At 41.2% G+C, this 24758-nt stretch overlaps 2 protein-coding genes across 2 annotated transcripts in view; one reads left to right on the plus strand and one right to left on the minus strand.

The window, feature by feature from the left end:
* The first annotated feature begins 402 nt into the window (after positions 1-402).
* On the plus strand, positions 403-10453 carry LOC136446186 (organic cation transporter protein-like). The gene is made up of 11 exons (XM_066444499.1): positions 403-780; positions 3856-3991; positions 4501-4604; positions 4713-4867; positions 5440-5608; positions 6006-6141; positions 6544-6647; positions 6960-7174; positions 8021-8129; positions 9027-9236; positions 9815-10453. The coding sequence occupies exons 1-11, from the start codon at positions 509-511 to the stop codon at positions 9966-9968; spliced, it is 1764 nt and encodes a 587-aa protein (XP_066300596.1). The 5' UTR covers positions 403-508; the 3' UTR covers positions 9969-10453.
* A 1941-nt stretch (positions 10454-12394) lies between these two features.
* LOC136445768 (thrombospondin type-1 domain-containing protein 7B-like) overlaps positions 12395-24758 on the minus strand; it is a 33916-nt gene continuing 21552 nt past the window's right edge. The window contains exons 13-27 of the mRNA XM_066443906.1: positions 24303-24584; positions 23621-23799; positions 22621-22754; positions 21948-22098; positions 21339-21463; positions 20688-20823; positions 19979-20248; positions 19374-19508; positions 18791-18893; positions 18169-18270; positions 16857-16952; positions 16494-16600; positions 15702-15864; positions 15072-15156; positions 12395-14527 (exon numbers count right to left, since the gene is read on the minus strand). Of these exons, the coding sequence (XP_066300003.1) occupies positions 14227-14527; positions 15072-15156; positions 15702-15864; positions 16494-16600; positions 16857-16952; positions 18169-18270; positions 18791-18893; positions 19374-19508; positions 19979-20248; positions 20688-20823; positions 21339-21463; positions 21948-22098; positions 22621-22754; positions 23621-23799; positions 24303-24584 (2369 nt within the window). The 3' untranslated portion in view covers positions 12395-14226. The remainder of the gene's footprint in view (positions 14528-15071; positions 15157-15701; positions 15865-16493; positions 16601-16856; positions 16953-18168; positions 18271-18790; positions 18894-19373; positions 19509-19978; positions 20249-20687; positions 20824-21338; positions 21464-21947; positions 22099-22620; positions 22755-23620; positions 23800-24302; positions 24585-24758) is intronic.

The following is a 24758-nucleotide window of genomic DNA, read 5'->3' on the forward strand; positions in this document are numbered from 1 at the left end:
GTTTTGGCAGTCAACATTTGTTCATATCTGCCTTGAACTGTTGAGATAACCGATCATACCCCCTTCTTGTTAACGGGACAAGGTGATTACATGAGAACGGCCCAGTCCCGAGTTTGTGTTTAAGGGACAAGGTGATTACGTGCGGGCAGTAACTTGACACATTGACAACAGGAAGCCGGGACAAACCGATAAACAGGAGCAAGTAAACTGTGGAAGGTGTGGGGGTGGGGGGCTGCAAAAATTAATTTGTACACATCTTTACACTAGAGACGGTTTTCTAACCTTGAAGCTGTACCAAAAATGCCTCCTAGAAAAGGGGTGATTCTTAATTACAGAAAGCTACACACATAAGAATCCCTTTACAACAACAACAACAAACGCTGACCCCTCCCCTACTCAATGAACTGGCTGACCCCGACCTTTTCAAAAGTCTCAAGGACAAGAAGGGTCCCGTTACAAACTAAAGAAGCCAGCAAGAGTCAAGAAGCCACGAGTTGTAGTTTCCAACATGGTGCACTACGACGCTGTCCTTAAACATGTCGGCGAGTTCGGGACGTATCAGAAGAGGATGTGCTTCTTTGCCTTCCTGCCTAGTTTGTCGGTCGGCATGCACATGATGGCCATGGTGTTCCTGGCGGCCACGCCGGCGCACCGGTGCAGGGCGCCCGAAGGGAACGCGCTGGCGGCCCGGTACAACTGGACCGAGCCCGAGAAGTTGAACATGACCATCCCGTGGACGAAGGACGACGATGGGAAACCGGTTCTACACAGTTGTAAAAGGTTCGTGGTTGACTTTGTTACTTTTCAACACTCCCTCCTAACTCCCCTGGGTCCTACCTGGCCCTCGCAGTTACTCTCCGTAAGCTCCAAGCAGATGTTGAAAGGAGAGATCGTGACGTTTTCTGACTTCTTAGTTTTTCCGTCACGAAACCACCATAAAGAAGCGGCAGAAGAGCCATGATACGGCTCAGGGAAAAGGTGAAGCTAGGAAACGTTTCAAACTTCCTTTCCAACAATTCGTCTTGCACAATGCTGCAAAAACTTCACATAGCGCTACAGGGTCATACAGTAGCTGATGCAATAGTAGACTGTTACACTTCGTCTTTGAATGGTGGCATTGTTAAGATCAGTCCCAATATCGATATCGCCCTGAAAGCGTGTCATGGTATACATTCTAGTTCAGGTTGGTAACCCTTGCGATGTTCATGGAGATAGGGCGGAGAAACAGGCAAAGAAACGTCGGTTGTTTCAGCCACGTCCTTGAATAATTTTTCAGTAGTCAGATGTGTACATCGCTTGCTCAATTGAATTATTATCAATTATCAGAAGTAAGAAGTGGAATGAGCTATAAATAAGACACTAAGCCTTGAATAAAAGAAATTTTAAAAAGTACATAAAACTGCAGAGATAAAACCTCTACGAAAGCTACTAAATTTCCAGGGGTTAGCCGCAAAGGTTCCGCTCTCCCCCCGGTCTGCATGGCAGCAGGGATAACTTTCCGTTTCACGGCTGGATTCCAGGCTACCCCCGGCCCCTTTGGCCCAATTCCTGTTCTCCAAGCAGATGTTGAAAAACAAAATCTTGACGTTTTTTCTAGATTTTGCCTCCCAGTATCTGCTTGAAGATGACCCCTGATCCCTTCGATTTTCTCGGCCACCAAAGGAGTCCGGTGAAGACCAGAACTAGACGCTACTGTGTTTCTTGGGTTACTTATGTCAATTTGATTTGCCTACGCTTCAGTAAGCACAAAGAACTCCCAGTGACCAAGGGCCCGCCTTCAGGTCACTTATGGGAGGTTTGAAAGATTTCCAAGTAGGTGCGTGGATTAATATTCGGTTTGGATACGATTGACAGGTCTTTCAATTGGCCCATTTTGTCAAAATCTTCACAATAGAAAGACATACATACGCCACAATTTTTATTTTGATACAATGAGCCGAAGACGTGCTTTAAGACTACCTTTAAGAGCTTGCCGAACTTCCAAGGAAAGCTTCCTTTGTTTACTGTAGTCAAGTTGGGTAACTCACGCACGCCTAAGTGATCCCAGATATATCGCCTCTGTGATGAATTGAGAGTCTTACTGACTGAAAACACAAGATCAAAGGCCATCAAAGAGACTCAAGATTTGTATTGACGTAACTTGGGACGCTCAGTGGGCGATCGTATTACCTCTACGCCATCTTACGTTCCGGTTTATTTAAGGTCGCTGCTGATTGTAAGGCATTCATTCCAGCAAACACAACCGTATTCAAGGCCACTTCGTAATACTGGCCATGTTAGCATAGAGCTCTTTTGTGTTGTTGGATTACACCAACAGGATGAAGAAGGTCCTTTCAAACACAAGCAGAATTCGGACGGTTTTTGGCAGTCACTACCGGTACCATATAGGGAAGGTTCAGTTTCTCTAAAGATTGCCGGAGTACGGCCTGGATGCCAGACTGTTTCCAACTCCTCGGATTCATGGCCAACTTGCCTCCAAGAAATTTTGGTACAGACAACCCCGACTTAGACCCTAAACAAAATTAATTTGAATTTCTTCTGGGGCATGTTGGCCCTGGAGCCGAGGAGCAGGCCTGTGTGGGCCCTGGAAACAATCCAAGCTTGGAAATAAGAACGGTAGTAATTATAGTAATAAGTGACGATTGGAAATAAGATTAGTCTTGAGTTATTCTTTTCCGTGGGAAGCAAAGGAACCTCAATTCTGTTACGATGCTAGCAGAGGACCGTTACAGCGCCCTTTGTAAGAAGTGCAAAGCGTGTTCTTACGGTATGATACTATGAAAGACACAGTGAATCGGTGATGTAGGTCACTGATACACTATCCTTTGTTGTTGGTTCTCCTACGGTTCTACTGTATACGAGTATGTGCACTGCATGCCGATGTGCACATCAAAAAGGGACCGTGCGTTTTAGAATATAGGGAGGAGTGAGGAAACTTGACATGTATTTCTTACTACATACGAATGTGATACTTTAGCGCCATTGTTGGAGTGATCTATTTTGGAAGTGGGGTTGCCTCACAGAAACCCTTTTTTTAACCCAATGGGTTTGCAGTAGAGCTGCGTAACGGTACTCCGGTAGTTTGTACCGGTACTCCGATAGTGTGTACCGGTACTCCGGTAGTGTGTACCGGTACTCCGGTAGGGTACCGTGAAAATTGATTCGGTAAAGGTCCAAAATACCGAATCATGAAGTACCGGTACTGCACCGATATAAATTTACATATATATATTTACACAAGTTTATTCTTATTTTGTGACTGAAGATGCGTAAATCCGACCGCAAAGACGAATATTAATGATTTAGCACTGGAAGAGACGTGAAATGCCGCGCTGAAACTTGGATTTACTTCAAACTTACCTTGGACTAGGATTCAATGTTTTGTTTTGTAACTAGCGCACGGCAAGACATGTTTGAGACAGTCCCTTTCGATTGGGACTTTGTCCTTTGAGGTTGGATATGAATCCTTAAAGTTCAGTGCTTAAAGACAAACTTTCAGCAGAGTCAATGGATTACTTTTGTAAGACTCTGGTATTACACATTATACGATCGTATCTTTTCAGTCTGAAGATTTAAGATTTGAAAAGGTCAACTTCTGATTGTCTACGTTGAGTTTGATCATTTGTTTTCGGCAGACTTGTCAAATGTCCGCCTGGATAAACCGTACGTGTTTTCAACTTTGTCATCTTTTCAATATAAAAGAACGGTATTTGAAAGGATGTGTCCTTCCATAATCCCACTCTTTCGGCACTTAACTGTCACCTTTCACGTTTCATAAGAGAAACATTTTCACTGAAACATTTTTGTTCAGCGTGTTTGAAGTTTGAAACCAATGTTTCTGTGAAACGTCCTCAGGTACGATCTGACGACGGTTGAACTGAATGCCAGCATCAGGAACCTGACCAATCGGCGGGCTAGCTGGAACATGACGTCATGTGATGCAGGATGGACGTACGACCGGAGCCAGTACAAAACCAGCATCACCATCGACGTACGTGTCTTAATTTATAGTCTCGAACGTTACTATCCTGGAATCCAAACGTATTATAGCTCCCGAGTCTCTCTCCGCAAATATTTGCGGAGAGAGACTCGGGAGCTATAATAAGTTTGGATTCCAGGCTTGAAAGTTACATGTCTGCTAGTCGCGAAAAGTGACCTGCATGGTCATAACTAATTGCTTGTGTAGGAACTGTGAGCGAAAGGCTGTATGTGTATATGCTTTACGTTATATAACTTTTCACGGAGGTAGTGTGTTCGATTTGCAGTGTCCTGGTGTGTGCACAAGTTTATTACCACTGGCCCATGTCCTCGTTTGTTCCCGAAGACAGGCAAAAAATGTTGGTCATCTCATTGTATGTCGTCTATTTCCTGCTACATGTTTATAACGTTATGCATGTCTGTTGCCAGTTACAGAATCAGCGAGAAATTCACAATAATTAATAAAACAAGAATTAAATTCACAAACAAACTTACGTAATAATGATATTACTTTCTCCACAGAACAATATCGTCTGTGATGACAAGTGGCTGGCGAACATGGCTCAGTCCATTTACATGGTGGGGGTGCTCATAGGGTCAATCACATTCGGAGACCTTTCAGACAGGTAAGTTTGAAAATCGGTTTAATGTCTTTATTGTATAGATTATTTCATTTCTAGCGCACCGAATTTTACCGGTCACTGCTTGATTTCGCTGGACTGTTGTTTTTTCAGGTTTGGTCGGAAGGTCGTCATGTTCGTTGCCATCGTGCTGAACCTTGTCTCGGGGATATCCACCATGTTCGCGCCCAACTTCACGGCCTTCGTCATCCTGCGACTCTTCGTCGGAGTATCGTCATTGGGAATCTACCTCGTCAATTTCGTCTTAGGTACGACCGGAAAATATGTATGACTTGATTGTGTGACCAGACCTCAGTTCTTACAGTAGGTGCATAACTTGAGTGCGTCGGCATCTTGCATCTTGTCTGTATTTGTTTATTTGTTTTTGCTTTAAGAATAAATAATATATGCGTGCAGTAGTAGTGTGTTACGTCAAGAAGTAGATGTAGATTATAAATTATGCTAGTCAGATTTAACAACTACTATCTTAGTGATTCAATTAGCCATCGATGAGTGCCTCTGATTGTGTTATTGTCGGTAGCAATTATCGCAAGGAAAATACTGAATAATGACAAGGCAACTCGAAAGTGTTTTTTTTTTTAACTTTGATCAATTCTTTACGAGATCGTCACTACAAATTTTTTTGTCTATAGTTATGTGTGCGAATATAGTAAACTGAAGCAACTGGATAAAATTGCTTTTTGGGAGAATTTGGGGTCAGATCTGGATTAACTCAAATATCCTTTGATATTGTGAGAGATGTATATGACAACTTTATTCTAACGCAGGCAGAGTTCGAGCTCTCTAGGTTGGTTTTAGTGGCATTATTTTCTTCATGCAGCGTGTGAGATTGTAGGCCCGTCACGGCGAACGCTTGTGGGCACGGTGGACTACGTGTTCTTCGTGCTGGGGTACATGCTAGAGGCGGGGCTGGCCTACTTCATCCGCACATGGACTCACCTGCAACTGGCGATCTCTCTACTCAGCGTCCTCTGGTTACCACTGTGGTGGTTAGTAACACTAACGTACAATTACATATTTTTGGCGACGCCTCAGGGTCGCAGCCTTATATATACATATCTGTTCGTCACATCTAATGAAGATGTGCTATTTGATTTGGTTCATATATCATGTTCGTACCCTTTATGGTATTACTTTGTACAGTGCCACATACATCTGGTTGAATACCATAGTGATCGTCGTTTTTATAGTTACATTATGTATGACCATTATGGTAGTCTCAATGTACGTACTTCTGATAACGACGATCATTATCTAAAGGTGATTATTGGTTTTGTATCTTTGTCAATGATATTACTGATAAGGTTTTGCGTGGATGAACGAATAACTACGTACAATTACTGTAGTATCATCAAGCGGCTTTGGTTGATCCGCCGTGTCCTGTAGTGTTGTGACGGAGTCTCCAAGATGGCTGCTGGCGAAGGGTCGGACCGAGGAGGCGCGCGCCATCGTGGAGAAGATGGCGAAAACGAACGGCGTAGACTTTCCCGATGCATTGTGGGAGAAAATGGTGGAATCAAAGGTGAACGTGAAAAATGTCATCCATTAACTTACAACATTCATAACAAGCAACAGTACAGTACAGGCAAAATGATTAATTTCTGTTGCTGTCATGACGATATAGCACGGATAGACCTCCTTGGATAGACATGGTATTAGACAAAGTTACACATGTCATATTTTTTTCTTTCCATTTGTAATAACATGAAGAACTTTTATAGAAAGTGGAAATGATACATCCATGTATTTATACAAATCTGTTGTTTTCTTCCTCATCAAATTCTTATGGTCAACTAAAATGGCCATTGTAACGACAACTCTGCAAACTCAAATATGGGCACCGCTTGATCATTATTTCAAGCCTATCAAATGTCGTCCCAAAAATCAACCGAAGTTATTCTGCATTCGAATTCACAAACTTCAGGATAAACTGACAGAGACGCCTGACAACGGTCGGTTTTACTCGGTCAGGGACCTGGTGCGGACTCCAAACTTGGCCAAGAAATCTGCCATCGTCTTCTACAACTGGTAAGTCACCTAGATATTTATGCAAAACTATGCTTTTAGCCCAAATTTGTTTTATATGATTCTAGAAAGTAAATGGATTCTGATTCATGGTCTGAAAGTTTGAATACGATTGTCGTAAGATACTACAGTAAACCAATATTCAAACAGGTTCACACGTTTTAGTAGCGTGCATTTGCCCCTGTTCAAGTTCAAGTCACCGTTTGGTGTATAACATACACAAAATAAAGTAAACGCCTAAAGATGTCAATACCAAAATCATTATAGTGCCTAACCATTGTAACCAGTGTTTCTTTACTATTCCTCCGTCTACAGGGGCGTTATCACCATGGTTTACTACGGGCTGTCACTCAACACCTCGGCGCTAGGCGGCGATGACTACATCAACTTCTTCCTGTCAGGTCTCGTCGAGTTCCCCGCCCTCCTCATGTCAATCATCGTAATCGAGAAGTGGGGCAGGCGGTCGCCGCACATCATGTTCATGGTGGGAGGAGGCGTGGCCTGCATCTGTACCCTCTTCGTGCCATCAGGTAGGTCCATGTCCCCGTGGCGCAAGCGGTAACGCAACCCCGCTGCTTCGCCATCTGGATCAAATTCCGTGGATCCTAGTTCGATCCCAGGGGTCGACTCCCGCTTGGACATGTTGTAAGGGTCAAAAACGCGAGCCGTGGCGAAGCCGCATTACACTACCACTAGCTACTTGAAAAAGCATCATGCTTCACCTCAAATGAGGATGCCTTGAAATGAAAACGAACAGGTACTGTCATAAGATTTTTAGAGATTCGCGTATAAAAGTTCCCAGGGAGTTTTTTTCCATCCTTCCTCCCGTCATAGTTGAGTAGATCGGATAATTTTTAAGGGAGTAACAAAGACGGAGACAGTTGTACAGCAGGGCCCAAAAACCGTCATTCAAGGACGGGACGGGGGGTGATATAGACTTCCTGGCACCTTTGGGCCATGCCATTACCGGAGTCTCCTGTTCAAGGTCTGATCTGGCCTCAATGGCCAACTCAATGGGTTATACGTTCTAATGAAAGGCATAGAGACGAACGAGATTCGGTTTACATTTATTTGCTCATTTCTTTATTGGTATACTAGAGATATCATTTCGTCTGAAGCGTTTCAGCTGTGAAGTATTTAGGTTATGACTTGATTTGATTTTGATTTATTCGACTGTAAGAAAGTACAACCAGGGCTGCCCAACTAGCCGAAGCCTATTACAAAGGGTTAGCCCTGGGAACAGTATTCTAAGTTCAATACAAACTTTCACAAAGCACGTCAAACACACACATAGAGACGTACACAAAACACAAAGTAAAAATACATAGAAGAAACAAAATTAATGACTTAAGATGGAATGCTCTCTTCAAACCCAGATCTGTTCCCATTGACCATGACCCTGGCAATGATCGGCAAGTTTGGAATCGCCGCCAGTTTCAACATCATCTACATCTGGACGGGAGAAATCTACCCCACGGTCGTCAGGTAAGTTCTGTTTCTATTGGTGCCATGTTACTGTCTGAAGTCTCACGTTTTCTCGCGCTGCTCTCGCTGAAGAGGAGCGTGTTCGCTTGAGTTCATTTACTTTACTTCGCGTATTCGCACTTAGGTCCCAATTGCGTCGGAGCCCATAGGGGTAGGGGGTGTAGTCCCGGCCGGGCCCCGAAGCCACAGATTTCTCCCGTTGGGTTGCCGGGTACGGTGTGTGTGTTCCGGTGTTCACTCGATTAGCTCACGGCGGCTATTGGTTACAGGGTCCCGCTTTGATTTTAAATGATTCGGGGTCCCGAGCGTGCCCCAAAATATCCCGGCAGTCGCAGGGTATCCCACGGAGCCACGTAGGGTCACACCCGAAAAAAAGGTGTAAAGGGTGTCTTAAAAAGTGATGTTGTCAATGCACATTCAGCTATGTTGGTGTTGCAATTTACATTCTAGCGAATCGTGGCTCAAGCGCTTTTTGACATTTAGTCATCTCCTGAATCTCCATATTATAGTAATCACCATCAATCACAATAGACGAATATTTGATGGTTCGACATTACAATTCAAAGACGCTATGTTTCCTTGAAATACGTGTACAGTTCATTGAAATATGGGCACCAACTTAGCTAGCATGTATTGTGCACAATGACACATTCCAAGCTTTTTTCATTGAAAACGTATTTTGACAACTTTGATAGAAAATACCAAGGAGGTTAACCTCCTTGGAAAATACCATGTGCAGAAATCTGTTGCTCGATTCTTCAATGTCTTTAAATTATTAATAAATTGTTTAAAAGTTTAAAACACTGTTGTAATTGATATCATTATGTGATATATCATGATTATTTGAAAATGATGTATATATCTGCTGTTGACAAAATGGTTGATACCATTGAACAGGAATCTTGGCTTGGGGGTTTCGTCTATGTGGGCCCGAGTCGGTGGCATCATCTCCCCCTTCGTAGCCTTGCTGGCAGACTCCTGGAGGCCCCTCCCCTACATGGTATTCGGAGGGGTGTCCGTGCTAGGCGGAATCCTGTGCCTGATGCTCCCGGAGACTCTGGGGGCCCCCCTCCCTCAGACACTGGAGGAGGCAGAGGACTTTGGGAAGTAGGTTATGGAAATGTTTTCATTGTGTTTTCTTTTTTTTTGGGTTAAAATCCTGTGCCAATACCCAGGCATACTTCGATTTATTTTCTTTATTATGATGAATAAAACAAATGTATTTTTCTTCCGCCATTTCATATCATATCAGACGACAGAAGTGAGAATGCTATATTTCAATTTGCTTCAACCTAAGATATACCTGACACCCGGGGAAGCCACACGCTCAAATTTCAACCACTTTACGCCCGAACAGACTCATTTAAATATTCTTTTTTCCCTCGCACCATACCCGAGTGGAACGCCCTGCCTGGCGCGGTTGTTACGGCTCCCACCGTTGAGTCTTTCCGCGCCAGGCTGGAGGCCTGCCCGCCTTAGCCTGGGACCTCCTCCCCCCCCTACTTTGCCCCTCGCGGGGTTATCTGGGGGTTTACTAAGTTGAAGTATTGAAGTGTGGCAAAAGATAGTTTTTTGCTCACCAGTAGAGTCAAAGTGAATGGATCTTCCAGACTCAGATTTCTCAAGTACCCCCACCTGTCATCCCCTTTATGATTACATTGACTTTTCATCCCCTCATATTTCAGGGGCGGTTCGTTACTGTGCCCGGCTGGTGGCCACAAGAAGCCTGAAGACACGAAAGAGCTGGAGGCAGACCTACCTGACATATCACCACCTGTGGACGCTACAAATGCCATGACCAATCCAAGCTTCTACCTCAGCTTTGAGACAGGACTTTAACATTTCAAAACTTCACCTGTCTTTTTATTCCAAGCAATGAATACCATGTAGGAGTACCATGCATTGTCTTCTCATAGTTAAGATAATAATTGAACTTTTTGATAGTTTATTTGATGTTTTCTTTATATTAAAAGATTTATCTTGCTGAAGGGAAGTTCAGGCGGCAAATCGTTTCTAGTTAGCATAAGTCAGAGTGAAAATACAGTTTAATCTTAGTATTTTTAAGGCCACAAATGTGGGTTGTGTCAATTGTAACACGGACATCTGCTACAAGTAACTTTACAGATGTTGTAAGAAAAGAAAATCACATTATGTCATTATGCATTACATGTATCCTTACCTAAGCATTATGATGTGCATGTTACTATGCAACACTACTCAGGCAAAGTGTGAAGATGACACCATGATTTTAATACTTGTGAAGTCTAGTAGAATTCTGTAATTCCAGATTACTTTCCGATTACCTCTAATATTCCCTTAATTTTGAAGATATCAGGCACATGATACATGTACCATGCATTGTCTTCTCATAGTTTAGATAATAATTGAACTTTTTAATGGTTTATTTGATGTTTTTCTTTTTATTAAAAGATTTATCTTGCTGAAGGGGAGTTCAGGCGACAAATCGTATCTAGTTAGCATAAGTCAGAATAAAAATAAAGTTTGATCTTAGTATTTTTAAGGCCGCAAATGTGGGTTATGTCAATCGTAACATGGGTAACGTTGGGTAACATAAATTCGCGGGGTACTTAAATTCGGGATTTTTCGAAAACGGGGTATTTAGGGATATGTGCTAGATGCAACATCAGTAATACCGCTAGAAATGCAAACTTGACAGACTAACGTATTCAGAACACTGTCTGAAAAGCTTCGATAACCATGCATTAGAAGTTGGCTACGTCAAAAACTCTCCGTCCCTTATCGTCACAGTCTGAGGGCTTCGTGGGAGAATTATACTACATAGTTGTTCACTGGTTTATAAGACAAATGTCACATCCGCTTCCTGCTCAACACAATTATTTACAATACAACTTATTAGAATCTCTTTTGCTAACCTACAACTGGACTCTAAGTGTGATTAATCATCAAAACGCCTCTTTGTTGCTACAACCAATGGCTACGGCACTACGGTGAATTTTCCCGCCGCCATATTCGTTACCCAGAATCCTGCTATTCGGCAGACGACAAACGTTTGCGAGGAACACTTTTTGACTAAATGTTGTGTGTGATAGTGGACTGATGGCGATATTTTCCTCAAAGTTTGCTCTTAGCACAAGCAGAAACACATGGACATAGTAGTATTACCATTTCTACGGCATCCAGCTGACGCCCCGATGAATAATGTACAAATTTCCATGACGGTGGGGGTGAACTTTGAGTGACGTTCTACCGACTCAACACACGGGTTGTTCCCGGAGGCCTGATGCGTGCGGTACGGCCGTTTTTTTCGTGTTGTTTTTTTACTTGGACACGTCTATATCCATAGCACTCTCCTCAAGCCAAGGATGGAACGAATAGCTGCTGTATAAAATGTAATTAGCGGTAAGATATTCAAGACGAATCTTCTCTCCCGAATTAATGTTCACCCCTGTCCGATAACACCGCCATTGTGCGTGCGGCGGACGGTAGTTTCAAGTTGAAATATTATGGTATCAGCACGACTAGAGACAAAATCTACCATATATATGATTAGTGCAAAGATAGTACATGATACTGACAGAATAATAGAAAAAAAGGATGGTTTATTGTTCTGCTAGATTGATTTCAGTCAACCATTATCGGAAAAATCCCGAATTTATGTTACCCAACGTTATCTGCTACAAGTAACTTTACAGGTACTTTTATAACATGTAAGCAAAGAAAATCACATCATGGCATTATACATCAGGTGTATACTTACACGTGCATTATGATATGCATGTTACTATGCAACACTACTCAGGCAAAGTTTGAAGGAGACACCATGATTTTAATACTTATGAAGTCTAGTAGAATTCTTGAATTCCAGATTAATTTCAGACTACCTCTGATATTTCCTTAATTTTGTTATCAGGCACATGGTTCATGTGCTATCTATAACTCCATACCCATGCTGATTCCTTGGTACTAGTCCACTTGTGTATAATCGTAGAAGAATATGAATGGCTACTATTGAGTGTGGCAATAAATTCTTATAACATTAAATGGATTTATTACATAGTTGTTTACAGTATTTGACTTTTTAAAACTTTTATGGAACACTAAATTACACTTTCTTTGCTATGCTATTCAGTTCTACCCCGAATCTCTCTCTCACTCACTCACTCACTCACTCACTCACTCACTCACTCACTCACTCACGTATATGATATAGAAATGGTATCACTCACTCACACACCCACCCACTCACTCACTCAGTCACACAAATAATGTCAAGATAAAGGTACTTTATTACTCATGACTTCTATTTTCCACAGCTGATGCAATGTGTACAACTTTATCAGCTATCCAGAAGGCGTCCCTTCCAGCTAGGCACTTTGCTATATAATACATTCTATCTATCTGTTATTTTATCGCAAAACATTGTTATGGATATGTAACAGACTTTGTGAGAAAATATGACTTTCTTCATGCTTTTTATGACAAAAGCTGCATTAAAATATGTGCTGCAAGTCTGCCTTGATAGAGAAATACTAGCTTTGAATAAATAATGTAAAATCCCTGTGGCTGCAAGATAACAATATGACTCAGTCAACCTTCTCCCTGCTGCCTAACCCCGTAACCAATACACATTTGGTGTCAAAGGGCTACCTTAGCAGCCTGGAGGTTAACATTAATACATGAAGTTTTCCTACTGTATATGAGTATCCGGTTATAGTGTTAGTGTTGTTCTGGAGGATGGAAAAATATTACGGTGCATGGTTTTGTACTCAAACAGTTCTGTATGACTTCAATTCTAACCAGTGTTGTGACTTTTTGAGAGGGTTTGTCAATTTTTAATATACTTTTGCTGCTGGAAAACTTTAGAGAAAAATTCCAGGCTTTTTTAGTGTTGAGAAAACTTAATACGTAATTTCTGGCTTTTTTTAGAATCAATATTGACCGCTGTCATAACATTGTTAGAGTACTACTCTAATGCAACCTTCTATAGTACACAATGTTTGAGGTCAAAGTCATACATGACATCCATTATTCAGCATAAGATCTATGCTTTACTACACTGGCGTCTCAATAGGTAATTGCACAAAACGAATATTGGCATCAAGATATGTTAGATACAAAGTTGAAAGAAAAGGTAGAAAAGTAAGAAATATTTACAAAGTATGTACAGTTACATCATGGACATTTATTTAATCTCAGGACTTATGAAAACATTATTGCTATTTGCATGTCTATTGCTTTTGTTTCACAAGGAAAAAAAGAAAGTGAAACTAATTTTCTTCATTCTGATTTGCTATCATCTCTTCAGGAATTCAAGAAAACTTTTAGGATGTTGAACATAATTCTGCTCAGAAGTCGAACAGTGTTTTAAAAGGGACACACTCAAGTGTGTGAAAGGTAGCTGCCTGTTTTTGTTTGCATCAAACCCTGTACAGCATACTGTTAGGTACATTGTCTTGATGCACTCATCCTAATAGAGTGGGAACCCTATCTACAGAGAGAGAGAGTTCTTTCCCTAGCTGAGACATACATCTACTCTGCTCATCGAGCATTGGTGTCATTTAGAGCACAATCTTAATAATCATTTTCGTCACATCCAAACTGATAAAACCAATGTCTTAGATCTAAATACTGTGAAAAAAGTACAGTCGTCTCGAAAGTATTGTGCTAAACAATAAATAAAGTTTGCTCGAAGTATGTTTGCTGGGCAGATGTTATTGGTGAGAATAAAAATGCATGGGGAATAAAAAGAATATCAGACGCAAGATTTTTTGGCAACAATAAAAATATCCATGCTGTATCTTTAACAGAATGTTAAAATAAAATCTCAAAGTGCAAAAACAACTTAAGAATAACAAGACATGTTCTTGTGAGCCCTCAATGTAATTAAACAACTTAAAATCTTTCAAGTACATCATCTAACATAGAAAAATAACTTGTTATATATCACTAAGGGCCTAGAAAAATGAAACATTGTGGATTAAAATTCAATATACAAGACATTTATAACCGAACGTAAGTAAGGTACAACAACTATTTACAAATCTCCAAAACTGAAAAAAGTCCAAGAATCTCAGTTGGAACATCCCACTTGTTTTAGGGGGGAGTTTTGAGACAGCTACGTGTCCATGTCTGCGTTGTATCTCTCTATGTAGGATTTCTTTGGCACAGTCGAAGGTGAGAAGTGAACATGATGATCTTTGATGACAACTTTTCCATTCGCTTTTCGGTGGTTGCCGTTTGTCTTTTTCCCATTGGCGATTGGCTTGAAGCTGCCGCTTGACGATGTGGATGACCTTGAGGACCTGGATGACCTTGAGCTGGGTCCGTTTGGCTTGTAGCTGTATCCGCTCTTGACCGAACCATTCATGGCCGAGATATGGGGGTTTTGTCTCTGTGACCTCCTCTTCATTCGAACACTGGGAAAAGCAACAGAAATTCTACGTCACCGAAACAAAAGTCCTTTTTTTCTTGAAGAAAATATCAAAATCACATGATACATCGTGGTGTCACATATGTCAACGATTTTCTGGTTGCATTTGATAGTTTCAATGGATAAATACCAACTCTGCAGTTTTCTGAACATACTTTTTTCCCTTCGTTTTTTAAATTTGTTAATGAGAATTTCCTTATTAACATATGATTTTCCACAGCAGTTAAAATAAAAACCTTACTTGTCTGTTGTAACAAATTTGGGTAAAAAAACTTGGCTTGATCTTCCTTGTGCAAATAAATCATTTTTGTTTTCCACTATACATTGTATGTTGTGATACATAATGGTAACTACTGAGCACTATACTCTTTTGGCTGGCCAAATTATAAGTTTTTAACATCTCTGCAATTTCTTAGAAATTGTTCTGGAAATTGCACTGCAGCGGGTGGGTATTCCAAGCCCAGGTGTCCTTTGACATGCTTACTAAAAAAACCCACAGAAATCTATTATAACTCAGTATCATGACTCACCAGGCTATGCCGATGACAATGATGAGAACGATGATGAGCGCTGATGTCGCAGCGATGGCTCCGTACACCCAGGTGTGCAGCTCACCTGGAACAAACAGTAACTAACTTAGAAAAGGGGTTGAAACATATATCTTACGTCTTAGCAGTATCCCTGATAGAGTTGAGTACTGGTAAATACATTCATCAAGTTATTATTTTTCACAAGTCCCCTGCAGTTCTTAAGAAGCTGTCAGACTTAAACATATACCACTTCCTGAGACCAAAAATTCTATCCCACAATCATAGCATCTCCAGATCATTATGAGATACAAAAAGTTCTGCTGCATGGATCTAGAAGGATGCTAGTCGATCCATACTCTAAACTTGTTCTTTGTTTTGTGGACACCTACATACAGTCAGACGAAATTTTCATCCACAACTTCTGGAGTTATGCTAATCATAAACACATAGACCGAAAAACATTAACCTTTTCAGTGAAGCTAATAAACACATACATGACATCTTAACATCTAAAATCTACATTAATGAGGCAAGTGTGTCTACAAGCTTATCCCATGCATGTTTATGCTTGCACTGAGATAATAATTTTTTCCATCTAATCAAATTGTTTGATTTATCTGCTGCTCTTACCTTTCCCATTAACAAAGGAGAATCCACTCCTCCTATTGGGTGAGTCCTCCACATCACTGTTGACCCGTTTGGTTGGTGCTAGGGTGATTCGACCGTTGCTCTCAATCACTACCTTTGCACAGTAGTCCAGCAAACCATCCGAACTGAGCACCTCTACATAACCCTGAGGAAAACATAATATTCTTGTCAGTAAAATAGTTGCATCAACAATTCCCACTACTGTATCTAATTAGTTACTTTGTTAGTTTAATCCTTCCCACCTTTTGGTATACAGGGCCGTGCCCCTCCGTTTCTCATAGCCCTTGGGCCACACAGCTGTGCAAGCACTACAGAAGGGAGCTGATCCACTGGCAGTGCTGTGTGTTCCATACTCTTTCTCAAAGTCACACAGTAAGTGGTACAGCAAAGTCTTTTAAAGTCTTTAGTATGACTGAGGTTCAACCTGCAACCTCTCATATGCAAAGTGGGCACTCTACGCACTAGGCTGTCTGGCCACAACAATTTCCATGATTCTCAAAGTCATTAGATATCATACACATTGTATATAGACCTCAAGTAGCCTTATTCTTCTTCATCATTTATGTACATGTATATTCTGTATATGTTATGTTTCTGTTTGTCATGCTGTTTTGTCCAATTAGTTTGTAGATAAGGACCACAGGAAGAGTAGCTGCAATGTATTTGTATATTGTAAAGCTAATTGTTGATCTGAATAAACTCAAACTCATAAATCTTGAGGCAAAAATTAAGCAGGAGGTCCAGCTGGAGATTATGTTTTATTGCATCACCTACCTCTGCACATCCACAGATACCGCCCTGCTTACAGAAGGAGTGTGGCTGGTTACATTCCGGTATACACAACCGCCTGGTGGCCGGTCTGGACAGGTCTGTACAACCACCTAGGAACAGGCAGAAATAAAATGTTAGACTTTTTTTGTATGCATCCATGTTAATCCGCGTACCAAAAAAAAGGTTTTTGGTCATACTGTAAATCGTACGAAGCAACTGCAAACAAAATGACATAAATACGTGCTGTAAGTTACAAAAAGATTTTGCACATTCAAGAGATTGTCGAAAGTATGCATAGCACTGGGGAAACTAACAACCATTCAGATATAACAGAATACTTTTACATTGTTAGATTTGACCTCTCACCTGTGACATTGACCCCATCTGACCTTTGACACCACACCTTCCTCTCATCACCTTGCCACCTGCTAACCTTCCACTCAAACAGGAAGCAAGAACCGTCTGAACCCCAGCAAGGACAGGAGAGAGAAGAGTTACCCAAAGCACCAATGAGATGACAGGTTACAAATAAGCACATCACATGAGGTTAAATGTAATCATGGATGAAATTGTTTAATTAGCCCAAAGCGATATCAGCGCGTTGGAAGTCGGATTCTCAGAATCAACTTTCTAGTCGTTTCTATACATAGTAAGTTTAAATAACACTATCCTGTTGCATATTGACTTTCATGGAGCAAAGATGCAATGTCGTTGTGTGGTGAGAACTCATTGAAAATCTGGGTACTGATTTTTTGGTGGTCCAAATGTATAAAGGACCTCTTGTGTGGATTGTTTCTGTGCTCTTTTTAAACATCAGTATGAAATCATGATAGAAAAGTGCTAATATGAGGAAGTAAATGTTTGATATACATATTGCTAAATCCAGAATATTTCCAGTTTTGAAGTTTTGAAATTACTTTGGGCTCCTTTAAAACCAAGATGGAGAAACCTGAGATCTGTTTGCTTTTCTGTGATTATGAGGGTGAAAAGAAGTTCACAGTAGCAAGTCTAGGCTTTGAGGACAGCACAGTTCCCAAACACCAGTTATTACAGATCCTATAATTAGTGGTACAGTATTTTCTTTCTACGTTGATGAAGGTTAGCCATCCAGGTAGTAAGATATGCCAAAAATAGTTACTCAAGCAACTGGATAAAATTTTCAAAATTTTATCCAGTTGCTTGAGTAACTATTTTTGGAGTATTTTCTTAACAAAGCTGTGATGTGACATGAGACAATTATACACATTCAATGTCGATTCATAAGGGTATTGTTTTAAGTAAAGCCCCAGTCTTAGAATACCCAGCAGATCTTTGAGAGATGAAACTGTATACAAAGGGAAACATGCTCTTTCAGCACAGCACTTTACAGTTCATTCATCAAAAGTTGAACGATTGTTATCGCTCGTTCTCATTTAAATGTACACATTTCGTAATCTCCATTATCGGTAGAAGTAAGACGTTCCTGACATTAAGATATGCCACATATAAGGTACCAAACTGCTAATTTTAAAAGCTAGAAAATTTTTAAGTCGTCATAAAAACTACAGTTTGACATCTTATATGTGGCATATCCTAATGCCAGGAACGTCTTATTTCAATCGGTAACGGAGATTACAAAATGTGTACATTTAAATGAGAACGAGCGTATATGTAAAGCCCCAAAAGGCCAAACCCCCACCTGTGCACTTCCTTGTCTCATAAACATCGGAGGGACAGGAGTTCCCACCCGAGGATGGCTGGGCCAGGATCGCTCGTGATCTGGTCTCAATGCCTGAACCACCTGGGGGAAAAGATGGTCAACTTTTAATGCCGTATTCAATTTATAGCACTGTAAATTAGTTCATATTGACGGCACTTAAATTTTGCTGCACCCAGGTAAAAGAGTTCAGAATTGGACTGCAATAGTGACACAAAGAGTGTGGAAAACTTATCAATACTGTGAATATTTCCAATGAAGATTTACAACATTTCCAACAGAGTGATATAGCTTACCGTGATTAACTTTTAACATATCTCTAGTAACTTTTCATTTTCATATTCAACTGCCTTTGATGTAAACTACCTGCATAACTATAAAAGTTATGACAGAAATAAACAAAATCATAATATAAAGGGAAGCAATTTCAGCAGTGAGTGGTCAATTTAAAATTTCTGTTTAAGAGGGTATATGCTGAAAGTATGGGAGTGTGGCACCCCTGTTTAACGCCTGAACCCATCCCCACCCTACCCTACCCCAGCATTATTGAATCATCCCTTCACAACCCCCCACCCATCACTATCAGTACTGACTCTCCCCTGACCTTGAGGCTGGCCGTTGACGCAGCTCTGGTGACATGAGCTCCATGACGACCACTCCGTTACCCAGCAGTCACCTGGGCATGGAACCACACAGGGACGCTCTCGCTGAAGAAAAGAACACACACATTAGGCAATCAGAGATGGCCAACTTCACCCCCTTACCCATACTGGCTTGCAACCATCCAGTCTCTCATATATATATAAAAATAGCAGCACTTGGGATGTATGCCAACGCTGCATTATGTGTGTTACTGGGAACTGCAGGAACACAAAGACAGACAAATATGCATTTAATACCATACATACACCCTTTTATTCTCCATATATGCATAAGGTGTATGTCTTACAAAGTCCAAAGAGTAAAAAAAAAGTATTCTAATTAAAAGCAAATTTCTCTTTGTCTATAGCTATCTGGAAATACTGTGAATCTTTTTTGTGGTCACTTCTTCATTGCAAACATATCAAAACTGCAGCAAACATTTGTTCCAAATTTTTGTTTTCTACTTCTATAGCTAGTATTGATGAAATGACGAACAAGATACTGCAAATACTTGATTCTAACTATAGCAAAATGCCGTAGCTAACCAGTATGACAGCGGTGGTAAGGATGTCACTGTTGGGTCCGTCCTTCCACACACACAGATCATCCTCCACCACAGTCCCATCCTCCTGAACACAGCTGATGTCACGAACACGCTTACCATGCCCGCACTCTGCACCCTACAAACAACAAGTTTTAACATGTAAATCAGATATAGCAGACTTCACCACCTTACAGACTACTTTCTGTATCTGTATAGCTAGGTTAACCGCTCTTTGGTGTGACACACTAGCTTTGCAAACCCTCTGGTTCAACAAACAAGAATAGCAGCACTGAGGGTGTATGGCAATTGGGTATATTGGTGATCACAGAAACACACAGATACTTCATTGCATGTACACTGGGAATGGGATGAAGAACATTTGCAAAAAGCCACGTCAATTTATTTCTTTGGTTCTCTGACATAGACAGGACTCGGGAGTAAAACCTGAATCTGACTATGTTCAGTTGATATGTAAACCTTGAGCAATGTGTGAACGTAACAAAACACATTAATAAATGGACCAGGGTTGTTAGACCAAGGAAAATACATACTATAAAAGAATATCCAACAATTCATCTGTGGACTTCAAAATAGCTAAACACTCACATCTAGTAAGCACTCAGACCATGGTCCGTAGGCCCAGGAAAAGCATGGTTTGGCCACGCATGGACGCTGCTGGTGTAGGTTGTCAGGCGGCGGGCACGGTCGTCCCTGTCCCGAGGACTCTGTCAGGATCTCCCGTTCACGGAACTGCATCCCGTCTGCGCCGCACGACATCGTACAGGCGCTCCAGACGGACCACGCGGACAGCTGACAGTCTAAGGGACACTTCACTTCACATGGTTCCTCAGTAACCGTGGGACCAATCGCGCCATGCTGGGGGGAACAACATGTTTCTTTCAATGGTTAACTTTGCATACTGTACATTCATTCCAGTTAGCTGCACCTAGTACCTATGATTTGCATGGTAAAAAGATTCAATGTGAATAAAAGTGACCTAGGGGAATGCCAGTGCCAAGTTGCAAGTATGATGAGTTTGCATTGGAGAACTTAAATAAAACAGAAATATATCAAGATCTTAAAAGTGTTCTAGTTAATGGCTATCTGTACCGTGTAAAGCAATTACTGATATAGAAAAATTTGGAAAGGAAGTAAAAATTGTGTGGCAAAAGCAATGACATACACAATCCGTGCCTGTTTATAGTAGCCTAAAATGTAGCAGAACCACGGCAAAGCTACTAAAAAAACTTTGGTACCAGAACTTGAAAGTCATTAAAAAAGCTGCCTGTCTATACTGGGATATTTGGGGTCTCACCTGTATACAGAGGTCTTTATCTACCAGTTTGCCATCACCACGGTAACACTGGACGAGTAACGTCCTGACGCCGGGACCGCAGACGGCGCTGGCGGCCAGCTGACAGGGGCTCCACTCCGACACGTTTAAGTGGTACCTGTGGACAAACCAACAATCATGCTATCAATACGCCATGTGAATTGGACCTATCGGTTCTTGAATTTAAGAAACAGTACTGAACTTCAGTAACCTAAGTACGGAATGTATCATCAGACATATTATTTAGCTTAGAGAGTAAAATTTGTCTTCATAAAATGGCAAAACAACTAACACAGCTTAGACCTTTCTATTATCCGCTTTAGCAGCTTTGTAACAGCAAATATCATTTCAGAGGACTAGAACTTGATCAAAACAACTACTGATTTTGGGGAACCATATTGCTACAGCCAAGCATTAATTCAAAACATTCACCAATGAATAAAATAGACTGGTGTAGCCTCAAGCTAAATACTCTGAGTTAGGCAAAGTAGCAGTTACTCAAGAAATTGGATAAAATATGGAAACAGTATGACGTTTCAGACAGCTTCTGCTGTCTTTCATCAATCTGCTACCTTGCATATCTTATTACCTGAATGTCTAACCCTCATCGATGTACTCTGAGTTAGGACTGACCTGAAACAGTTCCTGTTTTCTTGGCAGGCCTCCTCCTCTGTTCTGTTTGGACAGGCACCATAGCCGTCCTCTGCAGGGCGGTCCACAAGCCGCATCCTCTCACGGGCGTGGCCGGGGACACAGTACTGTCAGGGGAAAACATTAGATATTGAGTTTAGAAACACAATTATTGTGTTATTGTCATCAATGGAAACTTTAAAAATAACTGTTTTGATTAAAAATACTGCATAATAACTCATGACAACAAGGTAGGAAACATTCAAATAGCCACAATGCAAAAGTTACTCTAACAACCAGACAAGTTTATTGTAAATAGATGTTTCAGACAGCATTCCCTGTCTTTTGCCAACAAAACATATAGCGGATGCTATCTGAAATATCTGATTGCTTACAAAACTTATCCAGTTGCTTGTGCAGTTTTTGTGTTGTTATATCTTATTAGCTGGGTGTCTAACCTTCATCGACATATTCAAATGTCCGTTAATGTCATTTGGGCATATTGACCCAATCTAGTAAGGTCCAATACCAGAAACTTGCAGTACAACAAAGATATTGTCACTAAGCCCCAAGTGTGCTATAAATTGAAGGGCCACCAGGAAAAGTCCATACCTCAGGGCATTTGGTCCAAGACGTCCACTCCCCAACCACACACTCCCCTGGGCAGGGCAGCGTGCACAGTTTGGCCCCCAGGGGCATGGTATTCTCATCACACAGGCTAATGTCTACCACCTGGGACCAGGAACGGGACACCTGCACACATCTGAAACACACAAACAGATGTTCACACCTGAACACAGCTGGGACCAGGAACGGGACACCTGAGCACACCTGAAACACTCATGGAACACCTGAACATACCTGGGACATGACAGAATCGAAGGAATGGTTTGTCTTTATTTCTAGTGTTCCACAGTGAAAACTGACAAAATGGCCACTGCCGTTAGGATTTCAATAAAGCAGACGGACTTTGGTTCAGCTTTTTGGCTCTAAAACCCTCTCAAAACAGGCCAAAGAAAAAGGCTATGCCTTCTTTGTTGGAGGCTACATCCCCCAAGTAGAATTGTTTGAGGAGCGGACAGAAGTGGCTGCGGTAAGGGCGTAATGATTCCGGTCCAAGCAGAAGTAGGAGGCCCTGCATAGCATTACCTTGTTAGCGGGCAGGAGTGCCCAGTTGCTGACAAGCAGCCGATGCATGCATAAAACGGGGTACGAATATCTGCGGCCCCATGAACTCTTGACGAGAACGTATTACCAAATGAATTTCTAGTAGTCATGGACTCACTTGACTTTTCTTGTCTGCACGCCGTCCCCACAGTTAGACTGGGACCCCAGGCTGTAGAGGCTGCAGCTGCTCCAGGACTCCGTCTCCCATTGGTACTCCCCGCAACGCCTGCTGCAAGGCCGCCACTCTGTCACCTGGGAGGCCATGGAAACCAACCGTCAGATTATACTAGAGTCTGAGTGAGCTTTATTAACTTTTTGTGCATGTATGACTAAGGTAGTCATTTCCTGTTCTCCATTGCATCAACTACATGTATGCTGTCGTCAAGGAACAACCTCTGACAATACAATACAAGACTAAGTGACAAATTTAACTTCAGAAAATAAAAGGATTAAGCTACATGGAAACTTTGCAGATCTTTGTATTCATGACATTTTTATTCCAGAAAATGTTTATAAAACAGAAGAACTGCAAAGCAGGACGTTGCTGCATTTCTAAACTTCTCTGGAAAACATTGTTTATTATAATGAATAGAATAACGTATATTAAGTAACAAGTCGGTCGAAAGCATGCCGTCATACAGTGTATAGGTACCTTCATACAATTTTTTAAACACAATGATACTTACCTGTTGTCTTATGATACAAGAGAGCAGCACAAATAAACACAGAGACAGAAGTAAATTTTGAATCAACTTGAAGATACTTTGATAAATCTTCAACAACTACTAGCATATCAACCACTATCATTGAACAGCATAATTGACTTTGATAAAAGGTTGCATTCATCATTAAAATAGGAATCAGTAAGTCACCTTTGTTACCTGAAAATGGCAAATAGATCACAAGATAACACGACATTACACAAACCTTTCCTGTTGTCCATATATAGGAAGCAGAAGATAGTAACAGAAGAAAACATCAGCTTAAAAACTGCCACATGTTCCTTCAAACAGAGTTGGCTCAAATAGAATGGTACCACTGTCATTGTGAAATCTTATAGTTAAGGACATAATTGTTTTAATTCTTGTATTAACATAGCAACTGAAAACTACAATTACCATGTTTGAAGAATCGAGAAGTGGACATCGTCTGCCCAGGTTGAAGGGTTTCTGTCGGAGCCATCTTTGTCGTGTAGTCTTCCCTGAGCCACACGATTGGCTACATGGTGTCCATGGCGACCAGTTGCTGAGACGACAGTCTGAGGGACACACCTCCGAGCAAGATTCTTGTATATAACCTGAAACACATTAGAGACACAAATTTACTTTGAGTATAATGCTAAAATGGCAACTTGAACTATATGTAGATCAGCAAAGAGATAATCTGTAAATCTATAAATATTGACAAAAATTCAGTCAGTAACAACTGTCCAAAAAGTTATATGAGCTCATCATACCATAGTAACTACCCTCTCACATCAATTTTACTACAGCATTGTACTAGTGACTACCTCTGGCCATTGTGACCATTTTTTGGTGGTCCTTAAGATCTATTTTTCCATTGAGCAAAGCATTGAAATACTATCTACTATTTTCTTCAAATCCCTTGAGTGGTAACCATAAAGATAGGTTAGACTGTACAATTATTTCCCAGAAGAAAGAAAAGTTATTACCATAAAAAAAAAACTATTGTCCCTCTATGATGAGGTAGTGAAATTCCATAAAACTTTGACTCCTGAAGTTGAAGTAAACTTGCTAGACTTTGGCCGACTTGTTAGTCTGGAATAAGATGAACCCTTACCAGATTTACTACACAAGTATGGTGACACCAGCCTTCCTCTGTGATCAAAACACTGCACGGCCCTGTACCGCACCCCGTCCCCACACTCCCCCTTCCACTTCCTCTTCAGACGGGCGCGCAAGTTGAGGGGTCCGCCGGCCTCGGGGTCGGGAAGGACGCAGTCGGACCAGTTCCCCACGGGGAAGGGGGTATAGTCGGCAGACTTCTGACAGGGGCAGGGCTCGTTCTCTACCAGGGGGTACTTGGACGCATCCTGACACTCTGGCTGCTTTCTACTCCGGCCTGGAGAAAAAGGAAATAATCTCATTACTGTAAATAACTTTAATATAGCGGCAGGAAAATATAGCAGTTAGGGGGAAATGGAGTAGGTCACGACACTTAATTTTAACATTACTGTCTCAAATACATGTATTAGCGAATATTTGCGATGATAAAATTTTAGCTGTTGACTTGTGA

The sequence above is a fragment of the Branchiostoma lanceolatum genome, chromosome 12, assembly GCF_035083965.1.
Source record: "Branchiostoma lanceolatum isolate klBraLanc5 chromosome 12, klBraLanc5.hap2, whole genome shotgun sequence".
NCBI lineage: Eukaryota > Metazoa > Chordata > Leptocardii > Amphioxiformes > Branchiostomatidae > Branchiostoma > Branchiostoma lanceolatum.

Bases quoted from the DNA above. Each gene is read 5' to 3' on its own strand.
- LOC136446186 (XM_066444499.1), top strand. From the start codon at position 509: ATGGTGCACTACGACGCTGTCCTTAAACATGTCGGCGAGTTCGGGACG. The intron at 4,605-4,712 runs GTAAGTTTGAAA...TTGTTTTTTCAG, and splicing joins TTCGGAGACCTTTCAGACAG to GTTTGGTCGGAAGGTCGTCA. The intron at 6,142-6,543 runs GTGAACGTGAAA...CACAAACTTCAG, and splicing joins AGAAAATGGTGGAATCAAAG to GATAAACTGACAGAGACGCC.